This window comes from Dreissena polymorpha, chromosome 15 (genome assembly GCF_020536995.1).
Source record: "Dreissena polymorpha isolate Duluth1 chromosome 15, UMN_Dpol_1.0, whole genome shotgun sequence".
NCBI classification, from domain to species: domain Eukaryota; kingdom Metazoa; phylum Mollusca; class Bivalvia; order Myida; family Dreissenidae; genus Dreissena; species Dreissena polymorpha.
This window is the reverse complement of record NC_068369.1, coordinates 39,450,816-39,463,283: the sequence shown is the minus strand read 5'-3', so window position 1 is coordinate 39,463,283 and position 12,468 is coordinate 39,450,816. Positions and strand designations below refer to the sequence as shown.

Sequence of the window (12,468 nt, the reverse complement as noted above, 5' to 3'; positions counted from 1 at the left end):
CTCAACACCCCAGACCTGAAACAATCATCAACAGCACTCAACACTCCAGACCTGTAACAATCATCAACAGCACTCAACACTCCAGACCTGTAACAATCATCAACAGCACTCAACACTGCAGACCTGTAACAATCATCAACAGCACTCAACACTCCAGACCTGTAACAATCATCAACAGCACTCAACACCCCAGACCTGTAACAATCATCAATAGCACTCAACACTGCAGACCTGTAACAATCATCAACAGCACTCAACACCCCAGACCTGTAACAATCATCAACAGCACTCAACACCCCAGACCTGTAACAATCATCAACAGCACTCAACTTCCAGACCTGTAACAATCATCAACAGCACCCAACACTCCAGACCTGTAACAATCATCAACAGCACTCAACACTCCAGACCTGAAACAATCATCAACAGCACTCAACACTGAATCATCACTAAATCATGTTTTTAAACACAATTAAAATACCTTTTTAATAGTACTAACTGAAAGATCAGCTCTAGTTGTGTCCATAGGTCTCTTCTAAATGTCACTGGACATACAAACAGGCCACACTCATGCCATGACACTATACCATATGTATCCAATCCTTCCAACTGCTGCCAAGATCACTACACTGTACGTACCTAGACCCCCACTTGTGCCTAAACGAAACAGCTTCACATCTTTGCAGCATGCATGGTACAGCAGTTTGAGCACTTCATGGAACACTATCGACATGCTGGGTATACCCATCCCGTGCTGCAATTATAGGAGCATACATTATTCACTCTAAGGTAAACTGTATGTACACCAGTAAGTCATCAAATGTATTATAACAATTAATATACAGAACCTTAAGAATCAATACAACACAAGGGGAAACCCTCTTTACTACAGAGCTATAAATATAGAGGCTCAATTTCATATCATTTTACGCTATAATAATTAATTTGATATTTGCCTAACTTCAAACTATGCATAGTTTTTTAACTGCATGTAACAGTAGAATGGCTTTCAAATTCTAAGGTATCCCAGACAAGGGCTACATACACAGCAGCTACCACACAATTGCTACATACACTGACAGACAAGACCGGTCCCACTTTGTAGAGGACGTATCTGTCCGAGCCGTGGGAGATGTTAGACAGGGTCATGCCAGCCTGGATGTTGATATTCAGCTCCTTCACCATGAAGTGGGCAAACTTCTCCATTCGTTTAGGAGAGCCACCGAAACACACGAACTGCATGTACAACAAAATGGCAAATGTTTTGTATGTTACTGCCATATATTATTACAACAAGCTGTCCCAAGGGAGCGTGCTTATCTATTCTTCACTTTTGATAGAACAATATACACTTTCTGTCAGTCACCTGATAATGAAGATCATTGTTGTTAGATATCTGTAGTAGTTGATATATATAGGATCTGGCACAGGTTGTCATATATCATACCATATTTTATTAAACGAGTTCAGGAATTTTGTCAGTAAGCGAGCCTTTGGCGAGCTTACTAACAAATTTTCTGGACGAGTTTAATAAAATATGGTATGATATGACGAGTGTCAGATCTTTGTTATCACGTGCTTTTAAATGATTAAATTAAATAAATATTTACCCAAACATAATGATTAATCCCGAATGTTGTTTACCTCTGTGACGACATTTGACGTTGCAAAGTAGTTTCAGCAAAATACCAAAATGCGATTGGTCAATAAATAAACGAAAACTAAGCCATTGAAAACGCTTAAAAATGTTGTATTACACATGTGCAATATAAAAAAATATGTAATGGTTGTATTACATGGGAAACAGGATAAAAAGTATATATAAACTCAAAGCTGAAAATGGAAAAATTAAAACAAGAATTGTGACCATTCCAAGAAACTAGATTTTCAAATAATTACCAATTAATTTCAATGAATTTAATTAAGTTTAAAGCAACTGCATGTTGCTTTTACACAAACAAGAGCTGTCAGAAGACAGAGCACCCGACTTTTTGAGTTCTTGACAGTATAACGTAAGCCATCATGTGGAAATTGTTCATATTCAATACGGTCAATAGTCATATTCTAATTGGAAGAGGACCATAATTGAAAAATATTGATTGCTTATGTTTAAAAGAAGTGGTACATTATGGACGATTCTGAGTTCAGGTATATTTTCCACAATCTATTGAACATTTGTAAAGACATAAAACAAACTAATAAGATATATATTTCAAGTTTGATAGCAATTGCTTGGTGGGACGGTCTTTCAAAAATAAAATAACAAAAATAAATAATTGGTTTTTTTACCATGTTTCAAAAAAAAAATATAAGGGAAACAAAATATTTTTAATTCTTTTTTTTTTTTTTTGGGGGGGGGGGGGTTCTGGGATAGGGCATGGGGGATGGTTCGGGTGGAGTCCATTGTGGTATGTCAGGTAAGTGTTGTTTTGTCAAAGTATGAATCAAATCTGATTCTAAATAAAGAAGTTATGCCAATTTAAGCAAATTTATTTATCTGACCTTCAGATTCAAGGTAATTCAAAGGTCAAGGTCAAATTCAACTTTCCAGGTACATTACCCTCATGATAGTAAGAAAGTATTTGAAGTCAGAAAGCAATAGCCTTGATACTTTAGAAGTAGAGTGCATCTACACACAAAATTTAACAAAATATTCAAAGTTACTTAGTCAAAAAAGGGCCATTATTCCGTCAAAATGACAACCAGAGTTATGCAACTTGTCCTGTACAGTCCCCTTATGATAGTTACTTATGTTCCAAGTCTGAAAGCAATAGCTATTATACATTAGGAGTAAAATGGACCAAAACACAAAACTTAACCAAATTTTCTAAGTATAAAACGGGCCATAATTCTGTCAAAATGCCAGTCAGAGTTACATAACTTTGCCTGCACAGTCCCCTTATGATAGTTAGTAAGTGTTGCAAGTATGAAAGCAATTGCTTTGATACTATAGGAATAAAGTGGACTTAGCCACAAAACTAAACTCAGTTTTCAATTTTCTAAGTATAAAAAGGGGCATAACTCTTAAAACAAGGGCTGTTTGTAAAACATGCATGTCCCCATATGGGCTCTTCGTTGTAGTGACAGCCATTGTGTGAATATGTTTTTTGTCACTGTGACCTTGACCTTTGACCTAGTGACCTGAAAATCAATAGGGGTCATCTGCAAGTCATGATCAATGTACCTATGAAGTTTCATGATCCTAGCCTTAAGCATTCTTGAGTTACCATCCGGAAAATATTTTACTATTTCGTGTCACCTTGACATTTGACCTAGTGACCTGAAAATCAATAGGGGTCATCTGCCAGTCATTATCAGTCTACCTATCAGGTTTCATGATCCTAGGCATAAGCGTTCTTCAGTTATCATCCGGAAACCATTTTACTATTTTGGGTCACCGTGACCTTGACCTTTGACCTAGTGACCTGAAAATCAATAGGGGTCATCTGCAAGTCCTGATCAATCTACCTATTAAGTCTCATGATCCTAGGCATAAGCGTTCTTGAGTTATCATCCGGAAACCATTTTACTATTTCGTGTCACCGTGACCTTGACCTTTGACCTAGTGACCTCAAAAACAATAGGGGTCATCTGCGAGTCATGATCAATGAACCTATGAAGTTTCATGATCCTAGGCCTAAGCGTTCTTGAATTATCATCCGGAAACCATCTTGTGGACGGACATACGGACCGACATGAGCAAAACAATATACAGTGAAAACTCTCTTTACGACCACCTCGGTATTCCGACCAACTCGCTAAGTCGACCACCATTTTTCAGTCCCGATTTGTTCCTTCTATATTTCAATGGTCGTTACACTCACTAATCCGACCAACCCGCTAATCCGCTATTACGACCACTTTAATCAGTACCAATTATCGATATTGTTCTTAATTGACACCCGCCAAACGACCAGTAATTTTCACACCTTACTTGATCTGATGTTGTGGTACTATCGGGCTTGTGTACGAAGCCATTCTGACCCAATTAACCACAATTAACGACAACGGTTTTTGGCATCGATTTGCGACACAGGTGTTAGATTTTCGGCACTTGTTATAATTTTTAACCCTTGATTGACAATTAGCTATTATTATTATTGAGTCTTTGATGGGTAAATTGTTAGTTGTTTGGTACACACTTTAAAGATTTATTACGGCGAATAATTTAACAGTTAGGATATTTGAGTAACACGGTTTTGTTCGTGATGGATATAAAAACCGACTTTTATACCATATCGTTATTCAAAATGGATAAGCGAAAACGGAAAGAGTTGTGTTTAAAAGAAAAGATTGATTTGATCGACGCAAGTGATGGGAAATCTCAACGACGATTTATTCGGCATTGGAAAGACTCGGGTTCAAGCTATTCTAAAAAGAAAATCTCGACTTTTATTCGACAAAATGCTAAGCAGACGACAATTGACTCATTCGTTAAGTAAACATCAAGGATCTTGATGAAAAGTACATATACATGTATTTACACTTCTTTAATGAACAACTTGAAATACTATCTTTGTACAATGTATAAATACAATGTATAAACGGATGACTGTTATATTGTATGCAAACAGATAAAAGTTCAGTGAATATTTACGTTGTTGTAATTATATGTCCATCAAATTCATGAAAACTCAGAATTAAGACCACCTCGCTATTAAGACCACTTTTGAAAAGTCCCACAAGTGGTCTTAATAGCGAGTTTTCACTGTACCCCCACTTTTTCGAAGGGGGGCATAATAATGCTGACAGAGTTAAGCACCTTGTCTTGTTGCCATAAAGAAGTATTCCAAGTTTGAGTTAATTATCTTTGATAGTGTTAAAGTAATTTGACTTTATAAAAAACTTTAACCAACGCCGACGCCGGGGCGAGTAGTGTAACTCATTTTTCTGCGAAAAGTCCAGCTAAAAATTATAGCATCATACCTTTTTTCCAATTTCAAGTTATTGAGCGGAAATAGTTTTTCTATTTTAAATAACAATAACCTTGATCAAACTGGCCCCAAATGCAATCCCATGCTAGGTCTGAATGTTTACTAACAAACTAACAGTACAATACCTCCATCTAAACTAAATAAGCAGAAAACTATTGTTACTTTCAGTAGCAGAGCCTTGAGCCCATTGGCCCCAAATGCCTGCCCCACAAGATCAACAGTAACGTACACACACAATTTCAGCACAATATAGCCAACCTAATTGACGTTTTTCAGCGCAAAATTATTATCTATTTTTAGCATTAGCGAACTTGACCTTCAAACAAATGTCCTGAAATGCAACCCCATGCTATTTCTGCATGTCAGTTAAAGATAGTTGCTGTACACAAAACCTTACACGGATAACCTAGGATAACCTAAGTACACTTGTACACAAATATAAATATCTGGCATAACTCCAGTGCCCCAGATAATTATTTGGGAAATAGGGTTTTCACCCATTGATTTTGAAAAAATAGGGTGATTTCATTCTTGAAATAGGGTGAAATGAGTTATAAAAATGCATACCTTAAAAACATTGCTGCTATACTTCTGTTGAAGCTGCACACTTGTATTGATTCAATAAAACTGTTAACTATCATAATTAACTTTAATAAACTGATGTTTCATAACATCTTTAATCCTTTAAACTGTTTGTGTTTGACATATATTTTGGCGCAACAATCACGGACGTCTTTCCACCTCTCTTAGACATTTTTATTACGCATCATAATAGAAACTGTAAGTACAGACACTTTACAAATACATGCACAATAAGCGACAGATTAAGTCAGATTGAAAATGCATGTTACGTCGTCGTTAATTATTTGGTCAGACGCTTTATTTAACTATGAAATCTAGTCCGCAGAGCGTTTGAATTACTTTGACTGTTTTCCTGCTCTGTCATCAAGGTGCTTGCTGAACGAAAGTGTCTCCGCGTTACGATAACAATTCTAAAGAATTTGCGTAAAAGTCCAATTGGTTGCGTTTTCAATATGTAAGGTATTGGATTTCTTTGCGTTTTTAAATATTTTAATAGGGTGAAAGACGCAGATATGCAGCTTATCTGGGGCACTGATAACTCTGTTAAATTGCAGGTCAGAGTTAGAGGCCTTAGTGAGTGTTACCATGACAACATCAGTGTAGCTATGTAAAAGATCTGAAGCAGAGCAGATTTTAATTTTAGAACATGTAGAATTTTATTTTTAAATTGACAAGCACAAGTGGGCGTCCCCTTTCGCCCAACCCCTTCCGCCCTGCCTTGCCGCTCAGTAAGGGACAATTCCTGGGAAAAACCTGGATTTTGTAATAAATTCTTACCAAGTTTCATGAAGATTGAGTCTTTAATGAGGCAGCTAGGGTGGAAAGATTTCAAAGATTTGACTAGATGATCTTGTTCATGGTTGTCCATGAACCAGAATCATATTAAACATTTTCAAGAAAAAAATTCTTACAGTGTTTCATCAAGATAAAGTAAAAAAGGTGGCAACTAATGTGTGTGTGTGTGTTTATAAGATTTGAGAACTTCAAGTTTAGTTGAGCTTGTTAAGCTAACAATGTTTATGGACCTTTTTAGAACCATGGTACCATGGAAACCTCACCTTGACATCCCCGAACATTGCGGGCAGATCATTCTTCTTGTCACTGAGGTCCAGATGGTACAGCACGTCCTCTGCAAGGTCGTCTATGTGCGGGTTACGGAGCACTATGGGACCATCCCTGGAAAAAGAGAAACAAACTGTGAAGGGACATCTCTTAAAAAAGTCAAACAAACAGAGAAGGTTATGCAGCATAATGGGACCATTTCCAGAGAGAGTGCAGACAGGGCAGGGTTTTACGGGACGCGTCAAATACGCATAAAATGCAAGTCAGGGCCTATAATATTTGTTAATTTGCGTCCCATGGGACACACAATCATTTTGATGTATAGGTTCTCGTAATATCAACAAGAAACTCTGAAAGACAACTGCAGTACGTAATTTTTTAGAAGGATGTACGAGTTGTCTCGCTTGTTGATTTATCGACCAATCCTGTTATCACGCACCAACTGTTGCTAGGTGCAAAGTCACGAATTGAGATTACATTGCGTAAATGTGAGCTATTTATGTCGCTATGAAAGAAAAGCTTACTGAGGTAACGATAGCTTATTATCTGGCAAGCAAGATTTAACTATAAAAATAAATGCAATCTTTTATTTTATAGGTGTGTGTTAAATCTTGGCTATTGTTTCCATAATTAATCCATTACAATACTTTTAACCAATTGACTTGACACAGCCAGCATATTTAGCATACATTCCCTGCTTGTAAATCAAATGGCACGCATTTAAATATTCCCTTTTTCGTCTGCAAAAATGTCAAAACAAGGTGACCTACGAGCATTCTATCAAACTAAGTTATATTAGGATCCCCATTTTTATTGACAGGAAATTATAAACTAGAGTCCTAGGGACCCCTTAAATTTGACATGAATGTAAAACCCTGCAGGGGGAGTAACAGAGTACAACTTGACCATCCCTAGAAAAGAGAGAAATAAGAAACATGCAATAACTTCACAACACCATGCAGGTATTCATCATTTTAGTTACTAATTCTATTTCACTAAGAGTGTCATATCACAAAAATATGTAAGTAAAAACCTGTTTAAGTAAAGATTGGAAAAAAATCTCAACTGATTGCTCTCATTTATCCTTTGATCTTAAATATTTATTTTGATCTTCAACCACACGCTGGGTATGCGGATACTTTGATAACAGATGGCACTTCGATACCAGATAACAACAAAAGCCACACCGGAGAGGTAAGTTCATCAGGTTTTTTAAAAGTTATATCATAAAGATTAGTTTTTTAGACAAGGCGCATGGTCGAGTTTATAAATGGTGTATCCTTTTCTATTGCAAAGAAAAACATCACGGAAGAATGGTAGATTTTTGTCCAAAAAATAGAAAATTCGGTCGGAAAACAGCATAAACTGGATGAACAGTAAACATTTCAACAAAATAAAACTACTTAGAAATATTGCAAGATTTTTTTTGATTTTCCAGTATGTAGAGTAATCACTGTGCTTCAAATACTGAAATTTTGATAGTATTCAATGAAATATAAACGAAGAAAGAGCATGTTTTAATAGGTGGTATTCATGAAGTTGCGGATACTTTGATTCCTGATATAGGACACTTCGGAAAACAGAGACTTTCAATAAATTGGGCACTCTGATAACCGAGTTTTATCTTCTACCTGAAATGCATTTATGTATATTATGGCTATTCTTACCAAACATTTTGAAGTACGAATCAATTTGCATTGTCAAGCCAGACACATTGGGAATCTATGCATAACGTAATTACATAAACATGTAAAATATAACCAATGGCGTTGATCGTTTTCAAAAATCTTATTACTATTAATTTATATCATTAATATAATAAGTGCAAATTTTAAATAAGATTCAAATGCTTATTTCTGAAGTAATATATTTCAAGTGATGACCGAATAAATGTCTAAATAATAAACTTGTTTTTAAGTGGTAAATTGAGATTAAGAGAAATGAAAATACAACGGATCATGTGGCTCAACACGACTGTGTTCAATTGAACTTATAGCAGGACTCTAGATAAGGGAAGCAAGGGGACTTAAAGCGGCCAATACACCTCATAAAATCCTTTGTCATTGGTGCTCATTATATCGCATCATGAAGACCTTACGCACTAATGCGTAGCCACAAAATTTAAAAGAGATTGGAAAACTCCCTTTATATTGAGCTTTACACTTACCTTTCCCTTTTATTATCATATTCCAAAGGGATAAGAACATGTTTCGGTAATTCGTTTTTAATTTACGTCAGTACATACATTTTTATTTATTTCCTGCTTAATAGCAGTATTCCACAGCGAATTCTGCATTTCTGATTCACTAAATAGAGTGTGTTATATCTGGTAAAAAGTGTCGAGTCATCTGGAATCGAAGTGCCATTGTCTTTGAGATGATCGGTCCATGACCCAGAATCACAAATGAACTTTGTTTATTTGCGTATCTGGAACGGTGAAATGACGTCATATTAAAACCAACTGTTCTCGTCGTTGCCTAACCATTGGGTTACGCGTTTTCTACTTACATGCCGTTATATTTTGTAACAAAGATGAATTAATATTTAACCCACATTTCTTCAATAAGAGTACACCGGTGTTAATTTTTTTTATTGTTTTACTTAACAAGATGTACATCAAAACGAGTATCTGTTCATTAAATTAAAAATGAATGCCGATGAATAAACGGTGGGAAATTTTCCTCATGCACTTCATGCCGACGCACGTTGAATGTTCAAGACGATTAGGGGCATGATCATGCAAGAAATCGCGGGAAACTTTTCCCGAGCACTTCGTGCCGATGCGGGTTAAATATTCAAGACGTCTAGGTCTTACAGGTGTATTGTTAGGTCTACGGTACTGTGAATAAGGGCCATCTGGCGCACGTGATACAAATACGAGTCTTTTTCAGCAGCTTTTAATGAGTTTTGCAACATCGTAATGTAATGAACTAAAATTGGATTCTGTTGACATCGACTGTCGTTTAAATGTTTACTGTTTTTGTAAAAGTTTTTGAACAAAACCTGAAACGCCATCGTTTAAACGTTTAAACGTGATACCCTTAGTCACAGGATGGTTACGAGTTATGTAACTTTGTGAGCACTTATGTAATGCGGAAATATTTATTCCACAATCGCTTATTTCCGGTCAGGTTGACACTGCTGACTGGTTGTAATTCAATTAAGAAAAGCTATTGCCGTTTACTTGAATCATTTTATAAACATTTTATTCAACAGTAGGCTGTTTTACACTAAACAATTTAGAAATATGAAAATGTATCAATTTTATATTTCATTTCATTAATATTGTGTATCATTCATTACTGTTTTATTTTCATTTTTCTGACATCGTTTTAATACATTAAGCCTGAAAATGATTAATCTTGATAAATGAACTCCGCAAATAAGAAAGGTTAATCTTGATTTTGAAGATTATTCTGAATTTGTTTTTTTAGCTCCATAAACTTATAATTAAAATTATTTCCTTATTATTTCCATAGACTATCCATTTGATATTTGCTAACATATCTTTAATATGATTATATAGAGTGAATCATTATGGAATCTTGTTTTGATATGAAGTTCCCATTTGAATTACATATTTTTTTGTTAATTGTTAAAAACATGCATTAAATACTCCCACTGTGAAATAAAATATATCAAACAGTTCAACCAGCTTTGATTACTGACCACTGATATTTACATCTGGCATACAGTGAGTGAGCACAGTGAGAGGGTCAGTAAGCTGAATGGTAAATAGTTACACACTGCAAATATCTGGGGTCTAACAAATTCTAAAGCAGAACTAACAAGATGTGTTTGTGAAACACAATGTCCCCCTATATGACCTTTGACCTTGTAGGATGACCTTGACCCTTCACCACTCGAAATGTGCAGCTCCATGAGATACACATGCATTTCAAATATAACATTGCTAGCTTCAATATTGCAGAAGTGACATTACATGAGCAATTTTGACACATATATTTGACCTTGAAGGATGACCTTGACCTTTCACCACTCAAAATGTGCAGCTCCATGAAATACACATGCATGCCAAATATCAAGTTGCTATCTTCAATATTGCAAAAGTAGTAATAAAATTAGCGATTTGGGCCACATATATTTGACCTCTGACCTTGAAGGATGACCTTGACCTTGACCTTTCACCACTCAAAATGTGCAGCTCCATGAGATACACATGCATGCCAAATATCAAGTTGCTATCTTCAATATTGCAAAGTACTCATAAAATGAGCGACTTTGGCCACATATATTTGACATCTGACCTTGAAGGATGACCTTGACCTTGATCTTTCACCGCTCAAAATGTGCAGCTCCATGAGATACACATGCATGCCAAATATCAAGTTTCTATCTTGAATATTGAAATACTGCAAAAGTGTACATTAAATGAGCGATTTTGACCCATATATTTGACCTTTGATCTTGAAGGATGACCTTGACCTTGACCTTTCACCACTCAAAATGTGCAGCTCAATTAGATACATATCATGCCAAATATCAAGTTGCTATCTTCAATATTGCAAAAGTTATTGCAAATGTTAAAGTTGGCGCAAACCAACAGACCAACCAACAGACCAACAGACAGGGCAAAAACAATATGTCCCCCACTACTATAGTGGGGGACATAAAAATAGATTGGGAAATATGTCTCAGCAGGTTAAACAATGGAGATAGATACAGCAAAATTGTGTACATGTTGTCTTCATTTCAGCTTTCTCTTAGTTGATAGGCTTACCATAAGTAATAATGACTAAAACAGTTGTTAATTATAAAAATTCTGTGTTATGAAAAATTAAATAAAACAGTTAATGGCACATAATACTGACATAATAAAACCAAACTTTACTACACAAGACACAAATGTTCTGACCAAATTTCATGACGATTGGGCAACTGAATTAAATAAAACTAGAGTGTTAACAAGGTTTTACTATAGCCATATAAGGAAAAATGCCCCGCCCCATTGGAAGCCATGTTTTTCAAGCAAACATAATTATTTTTGAACTCATCCAAGATATCATTGAGACAAATCTTCTGACCAAATTTCATGAAGATTGGACAATAAATGTGGCCTCTAGAGTGTTAACAAGGTTTTACTAAAGCCATATATAGCCATATAAGGAAAAATTCCCCGCCCCTGGTGGTCATGTTTTTAAAGCAACAAAAACCATTTTCGAACTCATCCAAGATATCATTGGGACAAATCTTCAGACCAAGTTTCATGATGATCAGAAAATAAATGTGACCTCTAGAGTGTTAACAAGGTCATACATTTCAATATAACTTAAAATAAAACTTAAGAAAACACTGTATTATGTGAATTGGGAAAAAGACATCAAACTGGGAATGGACATCATTTTTATGATTTTCTCAAACAAAACTATTCATTTCATGATCTACATAAATTTGTGTAATATATTATCTATAATTTAAGCTTAATAAGAAATTTTCCATGACTTTTTCATTAACAGTGATTGAATTTTTATCATTTAAAGTGTATTTTTAAACCGTGTTTATGCGCGGCATGGACACAGTTTTATTTCATGAGGAATTTTTTTTAAATTAATAAAAAAATCCAGTTTTAAAGTAAAATCAATTTAAATGATGCTATTCTATATGCAAGTATATGTTTTAATTATAATTTGTAAAACTAGATAAATACAACATATAAAACTGCATATTATGCACTTTTGAATAAACACAATTTATTCCCAAATTGATGTCTTATTCCCAATTCACATAAAACAGTGTTAGAAGAACATGTGTCGAAAAATGCGAAATAAGTGAGATATTTAATTCTGAAATCGAAAATGTCTGTACAGTCAAATTCGCCAGAATGTATATCATGCATATACGATGTGAATCTTAATTTAGTTTAATGGTT

General features: G+C 35.2%; 1 protein-coding gene across 1 annotated transcript in view; it reads right to left on the bottom strand.

Annotated features, from left to right (window-relative positions):
- The window catches only part of LOC127859416 (uridine phosphorylase 2-like), a 35,963-nt gene that overhangs the window by 13,213 nt on the left and 10,282 nt on the right, over nt 1–12,468 (bottom strand). Inside the window, exons 2-4 of the mRNA XM_052396781.1 lie at nt 6,575–6,692; nt 1,075–1,236; nt 640–754 (exon numbers count right to left, since the gene is read on the bottom strand). Of these exons, the coding sequence (XP_052252741.1) occupies nt 640–754; nt 1,075–1,236; nt 6,575–6,692 (395 nt within the window). The remainder of the gene's footprint in view (nt 1–639; nt 755–1,074; nt 1,237–6,574; nt 6,693–12,468) is intronic.